The sequence below is a fragment of the Sylvia atricapilla genome, chromosome 4, assembly GCF_009819655.1.
Source record: "Sylvia atricapilla isolate bSylAtr1 chromosome 4, bSylAtr1.pri, whole genome shotgun sequence".
NCBI lineage: Eukaryota > Metazoa > Chordata > Aves > Passeriformes > Sylviidae > Sylvia > Sylvia atricapilla.
The window spans coordinates 38,560,440-38,578,764 of record NC_089143.1 but is presented as its reverse complement, the minus strand read 5'-3'; the positions used below and the strand labels follow the sequence as shown (position 1 = coordinate 38,578,764).

The 18,325-nt window shown below is 37.1% G+C and overlaps 1 protein-coding gene across 4 annotated transcripts in view; it reads left to right on the top strand.

Annotated features, from left to right (window-relative positions):
- The window catches only part of CLCN3 (chloride voltage-gated channel 3), a 62,084-nt gene that overhangs the window by 36,876 nt on the left and 6,883 nt on the right, over positions 1-18,325 (top strand). For all 4 annotated transcript variants that reach the window (XM_066317610.1, XM_066317612.1, XM_066317611.1 and 1 more), the window contains 10 exons: positions 1,485-1,642; positions 2,626-2,725; positions 4,304-4,491; positions 5,138-5,260; positions 6,564-6,770; positions 8,341-8,421; positions 9,593-10,138; positions 14,163-14,349; positions 15,643-16,041; positions 17,850-18,066. In XM_066317610.1, coding sequence (XP_066173707.1) covers positions 1,485-1,642; positions 2,626-2,725; positions 4,304-4,491; positions 5,138-5,260; positions 6,564-6,770; positions 8,341-8,421; positions 9,593-10,138; positions 14,163-14,349; positions 15,643-16,041; positions 17,850-18,066 — 2,206 coding nt within the window. The remainder of the gene's footprint in view (positions 1-1,484; positions 1,643-2,625; positions 2,726-4,303; positions 4,492-5,137; positions 5,261-6,563; positions 6,771-8,340; positions 8,422-9,592; positions 10,139-14,162; positions 14,350-15,642; positions 16,042-17,849; positions 18,067-18,325) is intronic.

Here is an 18,325-nt window from a genome sequence, read left to right as displayed (position 1 = left end):
GATCTTGAAAATTATAGATTGCATTTTGTCTTAACATGAATTTTGTATTATTTTCGTGTTTTGTCTTTCACCACTAAGAAAATGTCCAAATAAACAATGTTTTATATAGTAGGCATCAACGTGACCTTTTAAGCAATAGATGACTCAGGCACCACTTCGGTCAGAGTGTAATACCAGGTGTCATACTGCTTCTAGATCTTAGAATTCACATTTGTAAAGGGAAAAAGTGCATTTTACTTCTATATAAATCGAATTGTGAGCTGTTGTGAGGGCTTGGGCTGGTGAACTCAGCATTTGTAACATTTGGAAATTTACAGGTAGGTCCTTTGACAAGCTTTTTTTTTGTTAGTTTTGATTTTTTGGTTGGTTGAAAATTTCTGCTGACAATACCCAGAAGCTCAATTAATGAAGCCTGGAATTAAAACAACAACAACAACAAACCACCAAACCCAGCTTAAAAAAAAAAAAAAACCCACCTGTCTAAACATCCCAGTGTCAATCTAGTGAAATGAGTTCTGGTGTCTGTCTGAACTGGTAGAAATCTTGGTCAACTTGAGCCTACATCTTTACGAATAGAGATTACTGTGGTGTGCTGTGTACTGTTGGGCATATTATTTTGTTCTTAGTCAAACAAGTGAGAACTAAGGAAAAAAAGCTAATATATTACAGAATTTATGACATTTGAAAGCTTAAAAAAAGTAAAACTTCCTTATATCACTTTTGAAAATGGAAAATTTCTCAGTACCCCTCTTGCTCTTCTTATTCTTATCAATGCAGTAAATACTTGTGGGGCTGTTGCTGTGCAAGCCACTTGTGAAGAAACTAGCTAGTGATGACAAATTAGCAGAAAATATTTTCTTTATATAGTATTTCCAATTTTTCATGACCAAGGACTGTTCTATGATTTACCTGAAAAAAAAAAAAAAAAGAGTATTTGTTTGGCTTTTTGTTGCTTTTTAGCTGCACTTGCAATCTTTTAATAATGCATTTTAGGTTTGGTTTAGATGTGTAGGAGAGATTGATAATCAATAGAATGTATATTTAGAAATAACTGGTAACATATGAAGGTACTGTGAACTTTGTAGCTAATCATCTTTGCCTTGTTTATGTACAAACAGATTTTCCTCTGGTAGTTCATAAACTGAAATAAACTTCAATTTAGATGTGTGTCAAAGCTGCCCTTTTTCTCCACTTGCTTCTATTGAACTTTTTCTGGAGTCTGTACAGAGAACAGAACAATAATTTGACTAGGACATTACTGTTTAACCAATGGAAACACAAAGTCACTAACACACAAATTTAACTTACAGCTGAATGACAGTAAAAAGGAGTGGCCTGCAACATTGAGAGACCTAAATGACAATACAACATGCATATTGTGGAAAGTGTCTTAATTAGTTGCTCAGAAATTTTTGTGCTATGAACATAGTTTGCATATTTCATTTATTGCAGAATTAATTGATTCCTGTGTTGCTCTGCTGTAGGAACTCATTATACAATGACAAATGGAGGAAACATCAACAGTTCAACACATTTACTGGACCTTCTGGATGAGCCAATTCCTGGAGTAGGAACATACGATGACTTCCATACCATCGACTGGGTTCGAGAGAAGTGCAAAGACAGAGAGAGGCATAGACGGGTACTTGACATAAATAACTGTACTTTTTTGGTTGGATGTTGGAGTTAAGGTCTGATGTAGTAACACATACAAATAGATGCATGTACTTTACATTTGTACATAGTTACACCAGCTGGAACTACTTGAATACCGTTTCAAAAGTACTGCTTAGTTGGATACCTGCAGTCTTGTGGCATTATTTTTACTTGGAAAGGAAGCAGTAATTTAACAGGGTGGGAATAGGTCCCTGTCACCCAAATACTATTTTTAAAGTACTGCATTTTTTTGCATGCTAGTATATTTAAGGCTATTTCCCGGTGCAGATGAATTTGAAATAGTACAATAGTGGTTTTGGTGGTGCTTGTACAGAAGAGTGAAGTGTGATGTACGTTGCTTTTAAATGGACACAAATGTGTCTCTGCCACTGCAGCTAAGTGCACAGAGTAAATAAGGATAAAATAAGAATAGCAACTTTTCCAGTACAATAACTTCAGATGTCATTACAAATAGTTGTCTAGAACTACTATACGGTAGTTATTCAATTTCTTTGTTTTGTTTTACTTTTTTTGTATTTATCTAAAGATAAAGATGTTTACATTTGAAGTACAGGTTTTGGAATTTGAATCATACAAAATAGCTTTTTAGTAGTATGGTAACAGTTTAATTGAGGTTCAAAAATATTTAATCTGTAAGAGGGAAATAATGTTACAATTCATGTTTTTAGGTGTGTGCCATAGAAAGTATTCAGTTATCCTAATAATGTATTTCCTGGATTTTAGTTGTTTAAATTAAGCAAATACATGTTTCTCTGTTAATTGCTTGATGTCTGAATGATTAAGCTGATTTATCTATGTAAAGCACTAAATGCAAGCTGAGCACTTGTGGTTTCAAGAGAGGGTTTATTTGCCTGTAGCTTGCATCATGCAATTTGTATGTCATACTTTCTTTTCATTGTTCATATTACAGAAATGCATACAACTTTACATACTAATTTCTCTTTGCAGATTAACAGCAAGAAGAAAGAATCAGCATGGGAGATGACAAAAAGTTTGTATGATGCATGGTCAGGATGGTTGGTAGTCACATTAACTGGTTTGGCTTCAGGTAAATGAAAACACAAAGAATTCTTTTCTTATATTTGTCAGCAGGTATAGTTATTGTGTTTTTTCTTTGTTCTCCACCAACCCAGCTAAAAGCTACTCTAGTACAACAATTCCATAAGGGAAGAAAAAAGTTGACTATCTTGATTGACAGGCTTCACCATTTTGAGGTGAATGTTTACTGATCAAATGGGAACCAAAATCCTCACTGAATTTAGAGAGAGTTTCTCAAGTGTTTTTGAACTTATGCCTACTAAACTGTCAATGTTCTTTAATCCTGTGATTGAGATTTATGTTTTCCCTTTTTGCAAAATTTTGGTTTCTACCTGTAGAATTTCTGAAAATGTTGATTGTAGAAGTAGCTCTGGTATATGTGTAGCTTTGGTAAGCACTCTTCCTTGTAAAGCATGTGTTTATGGATTAGTGAATTCTAGCTATATGTTTATGTCATACTTTACAGAGGTTCTTGCACAGAAAATACTGACTTGAACGGGTGCAGTTTGTTGACTATACTTCAGTTCTCTCTTTCCTTCTTATTTTAGAATGAATTTTACAACTAAAACCATCCAATAGTTTGTGGCCAAGCTGTCAGGCAGTGCAGCTGCTTTTTCTGTTAGTATAGTTTGAAGTGACTAAAACCTGTGGAAAGGAAAGGTCACAAACTTTGTCCCCAGTTTTTCAAAAAAAATTATTTCAAACAGACATTTTAGTTTAAATGTTAGGAAATTAGTTTTGGAGTAAGGCTATGCCTATTAAAGAGAATGGTAACGTTATAATTACTGCTTAGGTATAATGCATAATCACTTTCACAAATCACATGTAATATATGCGAAGTTTGTAGCATGTTTATATACTTCTGGATGCACAAACCAGGAGTGTTTAATTCCTGGATATTGTTTCTTATAATTTCAGTGGGAACATGCAGTATAGTGTTCTCAACCCCCTAAGCTGCTGTTTATTAAAATTCCTTTATTCTGTTTCTGAGCAACAAAGTGAACAAATTCTGGTCTTGAACACTGGTAGATTTTTTGGTGTCAGATGCCTTCTCTTATATGTCTATTGGATCTTAAATGGTACAACTTTGAGTTCAGTCACAAGGAGATCTTATGTTTATGTGTTTTAATAATTTGGATACTGCTTTTGACTTGCCAGCACATGGGCTAGAATCCTTTTCCTCCTTCTACACAGGTGAATCCCATCTCTTTCCAGCAGGCTTGGTGCCAAATAAAATGGTGCATCACAAAAAAGTAACAGTTCTCTTTTTACTCTTAACTCCTTGGTTTCAGTGGGCTGTTGGAGAACTATGGTATAGGCAAAAAAACCCCTACCAAAACAAAACAAGAAAAAAAAATCTCATTTAATTTGGGAAATACACAAAATACTTAATTCTTCAGTGAATACTAGTCTTACCATAATGAAAACAGGATATAATCCTGAAAATCAGTAGTATATTAAATGTCTATTTAATTAAGTTTTCTGTAATCATAATTTACATCAATTAATCCAAGCACATTGCTTCATTTTAGCTGTGTGTGCTATTTCTGTTTACCAGAACATTAATACAAAACTGTTTCTACAACAGGGGCATTGGCAGGATTAATTGACATAGCTGCTGACTGGATGACTGACTTGAAGGAAGGCATTTGCCTTAGTGCTTTATGGTTTAACCATGAGCAGTGTTGCTGGGGTTCAAATGAGACCACATTTGAAGAGAGAGATAAATGTCCGCAATGGAAAACATGGGCAGAACTAATAATTGGGCAAGCAGAAGTGAGTATTCTTTGATGGTCTTGTTCAACAGCTTGACTGAATAGGGGAAGAAAATAATGGTCTTAAGGTTAGGATTCTAAACATGAATTTGGGTTTGTCCTCTCTGTGTCATTTTTCAGCATTTGAATTGATTAATAGATTACAGTGCAATAAATGTGTATTTCATGAACTGCAAGGGACCTTGGAGTACTGCAAATGTAAGGAAGTTATGAGAATATAGAACTGTTAATAACATGAGAATGTGATCATAGCTGTATGTAAATTAAATCTATTTATTGTGCTCTTTGATAACTAAGAATAGATTTGTTTCATTTTTTCTACCACATTTTTTAAATAAGGAAGATTTACTCTATTCAGTAGATTTTAGCAGCTGTTAGCTATGGAAAATATACCTGTTCTATGTTTAATTTTTCTTTTTAAGATGAAGTGTTAGAATGCTTTCTACCTTTTATAACCCAGTCTGTGCTAATGTGTAGGTGTCATGACTTTGTGCTTTTCAAACAAAACTCTCTATCTTGGCAATAATTATCGTGCTTCAAAATGTGTGTATAAATGTACTTGCAGCAAGAGTACTTTTGGGTTATTTTAAGTAGTGATTTTGCTCTTATGTCAAATCTATTTTCTGACTTTTTGTTTTTGCTTTTAGGGGCCCGGGTCATACATAATGAACTACATAATGTACATTTTTTGGGCATTGAGCTTTGCCTTCTTAGCAGTTTCTCTGGTGAAGGTATTTGCTCCCTACGCCTGTGGCTCAGGGATACCTGAGGTGAGGTCTAACTTAATTAATATATGTGTATTATAGATGTTTTGTATTAATGTGTAGATTACTGCTGCCTTAGTGGGTCGAGGGAAGGCAAGAGGAAGCACCCTGTGCCTTTGAAGAAATACATTAATACAAACATTCAAATTGAAAGCATGTAATTGTGCTACTTGTTTTTTGAGAAAATAACCCAAAATAACTCCTGGGCCAGTAGGTTTTGCTTCTGTCAGGACCACTTTTTAAGGAAGCATTTGGAAGCATATACTTCTGCAGAATGATTTCCAAATTTCCCCTAATCCACACCCCTCCCTATGGTGATAAGAGAGCAGTGATTCATTGACACAATATGGGTCTTTTGATAGAGGAATCAATCTTTTGTTGCAGTGGCTTTAGTTGCCTTAACTAGCACGAGCCAATAGACAGTCACAATATGAAATGTGTAATATCCTCAAAAACTCATTGTTTACAATTGCTGCCTGCTACTACACACAGAATGGGAGAGAAAAGTCCAAAGTCAAATCAGTTCTGGTCAGTCTCACATCTTCAGTTTTTCTGTAAACATTTTTTTAATCCAGCTCTGTTTAAGCCTGGAATAGTTCTGTGCCATTATTCCAGAAGAAATTTAATCTGAAATTGGTTTTCAAATCTAGCTATCTTTACTTTCTAGACACGGCTGCCCAGTGTTTTGTGTACATCCTGTTTATGGACATGCTGACCTATGATAGTTGTATAGTATTTACTTTATATGAGCATATTTTCCAGGCTAATAATATAGCATTGTTAAGCACAGTAATGCCTTTGGCAAGTGGCACATTTTTCTGGTGGAGATAGGCTGATCTTTTCTATCTTTATGTGAAGAGATCTGCTGTTGATTTTTAAGCAGTGGTGGTAAAACATGAAGAGAAAACAGGTGGTACTGGTGCAAATTTGGATATTGCTGCAATAGATGACCTTGAGTATGGTTTTTGCAGGTTTATTTTTCCTTTGAAAACTTTCTCCCTTTCACTCAATACTTTACATAATAAACTAATGAATCCAATCTTAGAAGCTGCTGCAGATTAAATTTCTACAGGATATAATTGATAATGTAGTTAGTTGTATGTTATTTTCTAGTGTTTAGAGTAAGTTGCAAATTGAAAGCTGGCAAGCAGACTCAGTGTGGCAATCTGAATGATACGTGTCTTAAAGTGTGACAAAGCTAGTCATTTGAAAAGGCTGGCTTTGAAGTTCTGCAGCTAAAATAAAAGGACAAATTATCTTCTGAAAACTGAAGAACGGAGTAACAGCTACAGTTTTTTATTTCTTCCAGATAAAAACTATTTTGAGTGGCTTCATCATCAGAGGATACTTGGGGAAGTGGACTTTGATGATAAAAACAATTACGTTAGTCTTGGCTGTTGCATCAGGTTTGAGTTTAGGAAAGGAGGGTCCTTTGGTTCATGTTGCCTGCTGCTGTGGGAATATTTTTTCCTACCTCTTTCCAAAATACAGTACAAATGAAGCTAAAAAAAGAGAGGTAAGTTCTTGAAAAGGCATTTTTAGAATGTATTGAATATTGGTGCATTTACACAGATTTGTTTAAAAGATGATATTTGTTCTCTTGAACAATGTTTAGTGGTTATCAGTAGTTACTTATTATGTTAAAACGAATGTATTATCCCCAGGATTCTCACAGGTAAATAATTTCCATGGCAGAGTCAGTTTGTGTTTCTTTCACCTCAGAGACCATTTGATTTTATTTAACTTCTTTCTGTGCTTGTCTCTACATTTTGGTAATTTATGAGTGTCTTCAATTGTGAGGACAGCAGAGTGCTCGGAACCCATTTAAGAAGTGTTCCTGGTGACAACAGTGTCTTCTGCTCTGTTTTAGTTCAGTGTTGTTAATGAGAGTGTGGTGGGTTAGACTTGGTGCTGCCATGCAGTTTTCTCATCCCTCTGTGTTTGCAGGACCGCAGGAGGGGCTAAGATGAAAAGCTCAGAGGTCAAGATGAGGACTGGGAGATTCCTCACTAGTTACCATTGCAGGCCAAACAGACTAGACTTGAGGAAATTTACTTGACTGCCAATAGTAGAGTAGAGAGAAACAAAAACAAAACTGAAATTATATTGCCCCCACTGTCCCTGCTTAAAAGGCTCAGCTTCACTCCAAACTCTTCTGTCCCAAAGTGGCACAAGGGGATACTTAGTCTCTGCTGCTCCTTGGTACTCTTTCTTTGCACCACTGTGGGGCCCTGCCCAGGGGAGAAGGTCCTTCACAAACATCTTCAGCATGGGTCCTTTTCACAGGATACAGCCATTCAGGACTGCCCCAGCCTGGATCACCCACAGGCTGCAGGGCTTGCAAGAAACCTGCTCCTGCTTGGGCTCCTTTTCACTGACCGTGGCTCTTGTCAGGAGCTTGCTCTGGCATGGGCTGCAGGGTGAAGATCTGCTCTGCTGGGGTCCTCCATGGGCTGCTGGGAAACAATCTGTGTCACCATGGGCTTTGCCATGAGTTGCAGGGCAGTCTCTGCTCCAGCCTCCTGTCCAAACGAGTTCTAAGACACTCTTTCCATCCTTGTCACCAGCTTTGTTTCCCTCCTTTGGATGCAACCAAGGACTTTGATGTTCTTGATGTGTGGGGCCCAGAACTGCACAGAGCACTCAGGGTGAGGTCCGCCCAAGGCTGTCACCTCTGTTGGTTGTCTGCTCATGCTGTGCTTGATGCACCCCAGGATGGGGTTTTGCCCTCTGGGTTCTGGGGCACACCCTGCTGACCCACACTGAGCTGCTGCTGCCCAGCACCCCCAGATCCCTCTTGGCAGGGCTGCTCTCCAGCCACTCGTCTCCCAGTTCAGACTCGGTCCTGGTGTTACTTCATCCTAGGTGTGCAGCACTTGGACTCATTAGACTTGATCCCATTGATCATTGCTCAGGGCCTCAATCTATCTAGATCCTTCTGCAAGGCTTCCTGTCCCTCAAGAGAATCAGTGGCATGTCCCAGTTTGGTATCATCAGCAAACTTAGCTTATAGCTATAGTGAGGTTCTGTTGTTCATGTTTGCAACATGAACTGCAACAATCCCCCTCACCTTTATTCTTTTCCAGGTGTTGTCAGCTGCCTCAGCAGCAGGAGTTTCTGTAGCCTTTGGTGCCCCAATTGGTGGAGTCCTTTTCAGTCTGGAGGAGGTATGTCAAGAGATGGCACTGAAGAATAAATATTTTTTTAAATCTCTCTTAGTTTAAATAATCTCAGACTCCTTTAAGTATGGAGTTTTACTAAGGAAATTATTTTTAGACTCATATTTCAAAGCCATGAGTCCTGTTACCAGCAAACTCCTAAAGATTTTTTTTTTAATGAATGCCAGCTTTACTTTCTTCTCAATTATTTTATTCTGGAAAAGGGCTAAGTTTGTTAATAATTACAGTTTACATACAGATAGAGATACAGCAGCTTTTCAGTCTAGGAGTTTATTGTGGAAAAAAAGAAGGAATAGGCTCTTAAGTTTTGAAAAAGGCTTTAGAAACTTATTGGACAATTTTGTAAAGCAATTTTTTATCTATTACTTGAAGCTTCAGACACTAAACACAGTTGAATATAATAATTATTAAAATGGCAGATATACTGTAAAACTTACCTCCAAAGTAAGCAGATTGTTTTCTCCAAAAAATGATTTATGTTAAATTAGTTTTAATTGTAATTTTCAAAATACGTAAGAATGTTATTTCTGTCATTGGCATTTTTAAAGACAACTAAAACCCTAAAAATCTCTGAATTGAAAAGCAGGGAAAATTTTCTTTCAGGTATAATTTTGTTATATTCTTAGGGGATTTTGGGAATTTCTCTGTTGCTGGAAAAATGCAGGAGAAAACTGTCGTGAAATTCAAATTGGGTTATGTGGGGCTTAAGAAGGAAATTGCGTGTTCTGTTTTGAGGCCTTTTGATTTTTTTTGTTAGTTTAATTATACTTCTTAAATATAACAGATCTGTGAGAAACCTTTCAATATAGGTTGAAAGGAGATGAAAATATTAGCAGGGAATCTGAGAGTGCATCTAGTGCATGCTCTGGTTTTCATGAAGGCTAATAAGAGATACAAAGCAGAGCAGCTTCTAAGCATAAATTGCAGTGCATCATTTCCTAACAGTCATCAAACAGCAGTGGTTTTGACATTGCTGTAGTATTGACTTGAAATCTTTATAGAGTTGTTGAGCTTTTTACAAAGTGCCAGTGCTCCAAGTGACAAGAGTAATTTTTTTAGCTTATAGCATGTGACCAGCAGTATTCTAAAAAGTGCATAAACCTGTCTTTCCAGGTTTTTAATCGAATCACTAATAATTCTCATGTATTGTCTTTTGCAGGTCAGTTACTATTTCCCACTGAAAACTTTATGGAGATCATTTTTTGCTGCTTTAGTAGCTGCATTTGTTTTGAGGTCCATCAATCCTTTTGGTAATAGCCGCCTAGTCCTTTTTTATGTGGAATATCACACTCCTTGGTACCTTTTTGAACTGCTTCCTTTTATTCTTCTGGGAGTATTTGGTGGGCTCTGGGGAGCGTTTTTCATCCGAGCAAATATTGCATGGTGTCGTCGACGCAAATCAACAAAATTTGGGAAGTATCCTGTCCTGGAGGTTATTATTGTGGCAGCAATAACAGCTGTGATTGCATTTCCTAATCCATATACAAGGCTAAACACCAGTGAGCTTATTAAGGAGCTCTTCACAGACTGTGGGCCATTGGAATCCTCCTCACTCTGTGACTACAGAAACGATATGAATGCAAGCAAAATAGTAGATGATATTCCTGACCGTCCAGCAGGCACTGGAGTCTATTCAGCTATATGGCAGTTGTGTTTAGCACTCATATTTAAAATAATCATGACAGTCTTCACTTTTGGTATCAAGGTGAGTGTGAATGCAGTAGCTCTTATCTGCTGTGATCATTTAATTACTGCCTTTCTCATTTCCCATGTCTCAAAGCTAGAAACTTTGGGGTTTTTTTTCATGTTATTTCTTTTAAAAAAAGTCTTTTAACTTTTGGTTTATAAGCAAGTCTTGTAGCAAACAGTATTAACTTTAATTAAATTCAGAACAGCCCTTTGTTCAGCTGAATAGAAACGTGTTAAGTGCAGTAGGGAGCAGTAACTGTGTGGATGGATGGCTGTTTGTATCAGCCTGATTCAGCACTAAGGGATGATTCTAAAATTTCCAAGAGCAAAGTTCAGTATAACCACTCAGGTTCCCTACTCCTGTTACTTGGAAGAAGAAGAGACTGTACTCCTTACACTAACTCATTGGTGGTAATTCTTATATCCACTCTCCTCATTGTTCACATAAATATAATTACTACAGATGTTAAAGGGAGACAGTGATGATTTCTTTTGCTGTATTTTCAGTATTGCATATCATCAGGAGAAAGCGAGCTCTGTTCACGTGACTGTAATAGGAATTTCTTGTCCATTACAAGCAGTGTAGTTTTTGGTTTTCCCAGTTGTTTCATAGATCTGTTTTGGAGGTGGCTTCAGCTTCTCCCCAATCTGTGGCTGTTTTTAAATGATGATGTATAACTGTCATGCCTTCATCATTTTCTGACTTGTCAGGTTCCCTTCATAGTTTTTTGCAACCACATAATTACCAAATATGTCTTAATTTCAAACTTCTGTAGAATGTTCACTGAACAAGGTTTGTATTTAAATTTGCCTTAACTTTTCAGTTCAAGTTGCTGTTCTATGTGACAGCGTACATGAGAAAACACTTCTTTCTGTGAGGGTGTTTGATCATTGGAATATGCTGTGCAGAGAACATCCTTGGAAATACTCATGTCTTGACTGGTTGCAAGCCTGGACAGCCTGCTGTAGATGACCCTGCTTGAGCAGGGGTAGACAATCTGAGGCAGTCATCTTCAACCTGACTATTCTATAACTAGAACAATAACATCATGTTATGTTTCTCATGTTTCGATATTTTAGAAGATGTGGCAGGTTGTTGTTTGAAGTTATGTTCTATATGTTGGCTGGTGGGTAAGAGGAATCTTAGAGTGTGTGTTTTAAATTCTAGTCTTCCTTAGGTCCATAATTTGGACAGTGTTCTGCGATGTGACCACTTCAATCTGTTGTTTAGTTCTGTATTCACTTACTGAGTTTCATTTATATCGAGGACATTTTTTTACCATTCACGTGTTTATGTACATCTGTCTCTTTTGCATGGGGTTGTCACCACAAGGTCACACTGCATATTAGAATTCACTGGTTTACAGAATGGGAGTTTATACTTCATTTGGATTTGGTTCCTTTTCTCAGAACTTCAGCATGGTGGAAATATTTTTGTGAAGTTGTGAGAGTATATTTATTACTTTGCCAATACACAAGGAGTCATATTGCTGTCACTGATGGAACTGTGCTATATGAATTTCTTGGAAGCTTTAAGGCATGTGATTGGTTAGAATGTCAGCCAGGATCTGGAGAAGAGAATATTACTTTAATGATACTTATTTGCTTTAGGCTTTATCTCTGTAAAAGAAACAAATTCAAAATAGAAGGAAATTAAAAAAAAAAAAAAGAAAAAGAAATAATATTACATTGTCATTCAAATCATTATAAAGAATCCTCTGGGCTCTCCAGTTCTGTTCCTGGAGCTTCCCCAGAGGAACTGCTTTCCTGTGAGGTGAGCAAAGCTACCCAGCTGCTTCCAGTGGGGCAAAGTGATTCCTGCTGTGGACATGCATTATGAGGATGCTGATATGGCAGGGGTTTGGCACATTTTGGTTTGTTTTTCTTTTTTCTTTCATACTTTTGTACTTATACCGTACTGCTTATTATCACTAGACTCATTATTAAATGCTGATCAACAGGTGAGAAGGAGTTACAGTTCTGCCTCAGAACATGACTGCTACATGTCATGTAGCAGTCATGCAATACCACTACCTACACTACCAAAGAAGTGGAAAGTTGTACCCATATCCTAATCTTTGCTCCTTCGAAAGATGACACATGTGACACAGAACAGATCTTTTCCTCTGGAGTGTAATTTTAGCTTGCTCAAAAGCAAGCCCCAGGGAAGGAAGCTGAGAAGAGGAAAAACTTAGCTGTTTCCCTGTTTTCCCTTCTCTGGGAAGATTTCTCTCCCCTTTGTGGTTTGGTATTCATGGGCTTGTGCAAACAAATGGACCTGTAAAATCATAATTCCGGTTAGACTTGTAACCATTATCCACATATGATGGAAAGCAGAGAAGGAGCTAGTGCATAAGAAGTTATATTACCAAAGGACCAGAAACAATTTGGATACAGTTTCCACATGGATACTGAATTTCTGTGGCATATTGCTAGCCCAGTATCTGAGCCAGTTTCAAAGGTTTATTTAGTTAGTTTTATATTGGAAATACAGGATTTTTTTTCTGGGTACTGTTGTACTGTTCACTAAGAAAGAATTTCAGTCACGGGAAAAAAATGTGATTTTAGCAGACAGGAAGGGACTTAGATGCATAATTAATTGTGGGAAACAACAGTAGTGGTATAAATGCACAATTTGAATACTAGACTAATATGCTAGCATTGAACATTACCTCCATGAACACTGAAATATTAGGTAGTTCAGTAGAGGAATTAAGGATTATTAAACTTTTTCTCAAAACCCATGCTGCTGACTCCCTAACACAAAGTTTGCCTTTCCTTGATTTGTTGGTTAGAAATCATCTTTGCGACCAAAAATATAGACAAAATATAAAGTAATAATAATTACAAACTATGTTTGCTTTTCCTTGGTTTGTTGTTAGAAATCTTCTTTGCAACCATAAATACAGAAAAAATATAATATTAACAACAATTCTGAAATATATTTCTGCACCAGCTATTGAATACCACAGCAAAACCCTATATTTTGGTATTCTACAATACTTAAATTTCAGAGCTTTACAGTAGAAGAAAAATTACATATGTGTCCTGTTACAGCAAGAATGCAATATTTAATTATATTATTTCAACAAGATGGGATGAGGTGTGCATTTAGACAAAGTAAAAATTCTACCCCTTTTTTGTAGTCACATCTGTTCCTCAGTCACACAGTATAAGATACTTTGATGTTAACAACTGCTGTGAGAAGAAGCAGCAGGCACTTACAGTTTATTAAGACATTTAGGTACCAGTATGTCTTTTGGAAAGATTAGCTTCATAAGGAGAAGAAAAGATACACAATGTTATCTTTATATGAAACTGCCCATAAAAGCAAGTTTTGCAATAATATTTTATTAGGCCATGGTTGTGTGACAAGGCTTTAATTAGTAGCAGAAAAACATTTTAAGTAACTAAAATTACAGTAGCGTCTTTTTTCCCTTTAACTTATTGTGTTACTTGCTTTTTGCACTGGGGATTATCTTGCCTTTTTCTCTCTTAGTGTGTTTAGCATTCTGTGTACACTCACTTCTACAGGAAACAGCAATAATAGTACAAAGCCTCTTTTAAACATCACCTGTTAATTTATAGCAGTGTCAGAAAGCAGTTTAGGAAGGCAGTCTTGTTTAGTAAGTGAATGTTGACTCTGAGGAACATGAAGGAATAAGGGAGCTGGGAAATGATAAGGAACACTTTTCAGTATGATTAGCACAGCTCAGACTGGACATGTACTTGGTAGAGAATTGTGCTGTTGACACTGAGTCTGGTTTGTGGTCCTGTATTGGTGGTAGATTTTCTCTTAAACACAGTAAGATATAAAAAAAACACACTCGTAAGATGGATTCTGCTAATGAGGTCAATCAGAGATATCAATAGCATTCTGTTGAATTCTACTAACCTTCCAAGGTCACTTTACATGGTTTTAACCTGACAGTTTGAGCATTTGCATCTCTTTCAGAAAAAAAAGTTACAAAAAGTCACTTGTTAAGCAATGTGTCAGGTATGTTTCTAGTAGCATGACAACAGTTCTGTTTTTGTTGCAGGTTCCATCTGGTTTGTTCATACCTAGTATGGCAATTGGAGCAATAGCAGGAAGAATTGTAGGAATTGCAGTGGAGCAGCTGGCTTACTACCATCATGACTGGTTCATTTTCAAGGAGTGGTGTGAAGTTGGAGCTGACTGTATTACACCTGGTCTTTATGCCATGGTTGGTGCTGCTGCATGCTTAGGTAAATAAAATATAACAAATTAGTATCTGATTTCTTCATATAACAAAATATTTATTAAAAAATGAAAGGAGGGATAAAGTTATGCAGTTTTGGAATACCTGTTTATAGGGTCTTCCCTCCAGACTAGTACATTCACATCTCTACATAAGATCCTCAAATCCTTGGGATCTGAAGAATAATGTGAAATCTAAATTGATGAGAAATAGGAAAAATTTACTAGTGTTTGCTTTCTCTTTTTGGTATCAAGACATGTCATTACTACATTGGTCAGAAAAATCAGTTTCTTGAAATGTATTAAGTAGAGCATTTACAGTGTCAAATACAGTTAAAATTATTAGAAGGAAGTGGTGTGATCAGCTGCCACATCTATATGAATTGCAAAAATTTTTCTAGAAATGCATGATCCAAACAAAAGTTTTAGAAGTGTGTAAGGTATTTTTAACAAGTCTTAATTGTTGAAAATCAGCCTCATGGAAAGAGGCTTAAGTTAGGCACCTAAAGTTGTCCTCGTTTCTAACTTGGTGGCTGTAGAAATTAAACGTAAAAGCTGTTTGGACAGATTCTGCAAGAAGTAGACATTTTCTTTAAGGAAAAGTGCGTTTGGGTAATGAAATTACTGAAACAAACTTAGGTTTTGGAGAGTTGTTCCAGTTTTTAATAATGTATATTGAATCGCTCTTGAATGCATTGAAGGACAGTTCATATTCTTTCATTGAATGAGGATATGGCATCAGAAACTTTAGCAGAAAAAAATTATTTTAAATGGTAACAAAAGAAAAATATAATCCCTGTCTTCTGTTGTCCAAGAAAGAGATTTCTTTTTATCAGATCATAATTCTGGTTAGCTTTTGTAATTAAGCAACAGCATTAAATTCCTAATCCTTTGGACAACATAGTTCTTGATTTGCTACCTGCAATGTTTTTGCATTAGTTCAGTTCTTTTTTCAGTTTCTTATTTTGCTGGATTTCTTTGCATTTCACAGTACTTTTAACCCTGATGTGGTATGGAGATATACACAGTTCTATTCTTAGTTTACATTAAATAACTGTACATACTTTCCAATTCCCTTTATTACCTCTCTTTCTATTAATTTTCCCTAAAACTCTCTTTTTCACTTCTAGAAGATTTGTGTTAATTTTCTCTGTCTGCTTCTGTTGGTATAATGCAGAAGAATGTTTGTCAGGTGACCTTCATTTCAAAGTTACATTTGTAGGTCTCAACAGGAAGGCAGAAAATTCTAAAATGATTGTTATCTGATACTCAGATGTTACTGGCTATCATTTTCCTTGCAGGTGGTGTGACAAGGATGACTGTGTCCCTGGTAGTTATTGTCTTTGAGCTAACAGGAGGGCTGGAGTATATTGTGCCCCTAATGGCTGCAGTCATGACCAGTAAGTGGGTAGGAGATGCCTTTGGTAGGGAAGGCATCTATGAAGCACACATCCGACTGAATGGGTATCCTTTCTTGGATGCAAAGGAAGAATTCACTCACACAACACTGGCTGCTGATGTGATGAGACCTCGGAGAAGCGACCCGCCTTTGGCAGTTCTGACACAGGATAATATGACTGTGGAAGACATAGAGAACCTGATCAACGAAACCAGCTATAATGGTTTTCCTGTAATTATGTCAAAGGAATCGCAGAGACTTGTGGGTTTTGCTCTAAGAAGAGATTTAACTATTGCAATAGGTAATTAACTTTCAATGCTGCATTATTATATGTGCCAATTTAAATTGTTTTATATTATTTTATATTTAAAATAGAATTTACTCTGTATGTTTCTAGACTCCAGGTTGGTTTAAGTATATGATAATATATCTTCAGTAACAGGCTCTGAAATGAAGAAAATCCTCATCTCTTTGTTTCTGTTGTAAAAAAAAAGTTGTCATACTCAAGTAAGACAAAACATTATCTAATCTGGTATTTTTTAGTTTTTGAGGCTTTTGATAGTATCTCATTTCCTCAAGTAATGCTATACTAACATTCTTCAAAACTGAGTAATTCTCATTTTTGACCAGCAGTATTCTGTGAGAATTACTATCCAAATAATTTTTAAACGTATATCCTATTTCTTTCTGACAGTGTGTTACTAACTTTTTATATAACAACCAAGGTTGTAATTATGGAGAGGGAAGTGCAATATTAATTATTGTAGGTTTATGTTTTTCAAACTGTTTGTGTAATGGGAAATTTGTCCCTGGGCACATGAGCCCTGTTTGGGACATCTCTTTCTGGTGAGTGTTAGTGCTTGTGTGATACTTAGGACAATGCTTTGTACACTGGCAAGAAACGAAATAACCAAAGGAAGATACACACTGTTATGTAACAAAATGTTGCAAAACTGTAACATTTAGTGCATGAAATAAGTGATGGAAGTTGCATCTTAAACTGCTTTTTGTAATACGTACCTCTTAAACAAAGACACTTGAGAAAGGGACAGAAGTCTCCAGCAACATTTTAAAGCATTTTTATGAACATAACACTTCAGTCAGATTTTTGCCTGTGCTCTTACTACTGTGTATACCGTGGTATTACATTACATAGGATGTATATGTACAAAACTTGGATATTATTACCGACACCGTACTGGTTTAAGTTTGCATTTACTTGGGTAAATGGGGGAATAGTAAAACATTCTTCTTAGAATACACTTTCACAGATAAGGCTCGTTTCAGCTGCTGAGATCATACAGTGGAAGTTGCTTAGTCTTGGATTGCATTTGTCTTAAGAATCATTGTGCCCCGGCAGCCAGGAAAGCCGAGTGCATCCTGGGGGGCATCGGGCACAGCATCGCCAGCCAGGCAAGGGAGGGGATTGTCCTGCTCTGCGCTGGGGCAACCTCACCTTGAGTCCTATGGACAGTTTTGGTTGCCAGATTATCAGAGGGTTATTTAGAGATGATCCAAAGGAGAGCCACAAGGATGGTGAAGGGCCTTGAGGGGAAGCCATATGAGGAGTGGCTGAGGTCACTTGGTCTGTTCAGCCTGGAGGAGACTGAGAGGAGACCTCATTGCAGTTACAGCTTCTTCGTGAGGGGAAGAGGAGGGGCAGGCACTGATCTCTGTGGTGCCCTCTGACAAGACCTGAGGGAATGGCCTGAAGTTGTGTCCAAGAGGTTTAGGTTGAATATTAGGAAGAAGTTCAGGGGGCTGTCAGTTGTTCAGGGGGTTTTTCCCTGAACAACTTTCCCTGGCTTTTCCCTGGCCATTACTTCAGGAGCTGAGTATGTTATGTTTTTAGCCTTGCCACCTCTTTATAGTAAATAAAAGTTACTTATTGGAGTAAGAAAATTAGTTGAATAATGACTAAAGCTGAATGGCAAATGGCTTTTGTGATTTTTCCACAACCACTTCGTGGGGATAAAGCAGTGGCTGTGGAAACATATGTTTGAGCCTGGTAATGTTGATTGAGCTGTCTGTCTGCACTGACATCTTACTCCAAGAATGTAAATTCTTCCTCCTCTGCTGTTTTTTCCCCCTTCTCTGTCTTTCTTAAAGAAAGTGCTAGAAAGAAGCAGGAGGGGATTGTTGGCAGTTCCAGGGTATGTTTTGCCCAGCATACCCCATCGCTTCCAGCAGAAAGCCCTCGACCTTTGAAGCTCCGAAGCATACTTGATATGAGCCCTTTCACCGTGACAGACCACACACCAATGGAAATAGTGGTGGATATTTTTCGGAAGCTGGGTCTGAGGCAGTGCCTTGTAACACACAATGGGTGAGTAAAGTGACAGCAATGCTGTGCATTTCGTTAGATGCAGTAATTTTCACTTCCAGGATCAGAGTATTTATTTGAACCAGGATATACACCAGGATCATGGAATTTGAACCCATACGTTTGGTATTGCAGCTGAGGACCCCAGCTGTTTATTAAGAACATCCTGTGCTGTAGCACCTCTCTCTGAAATTGTTTGCCTTCCTTGTATTCCAAGTAAGCAGGCAGATGATTTCAGTCATTTAATGATGCTCTGTTAAAA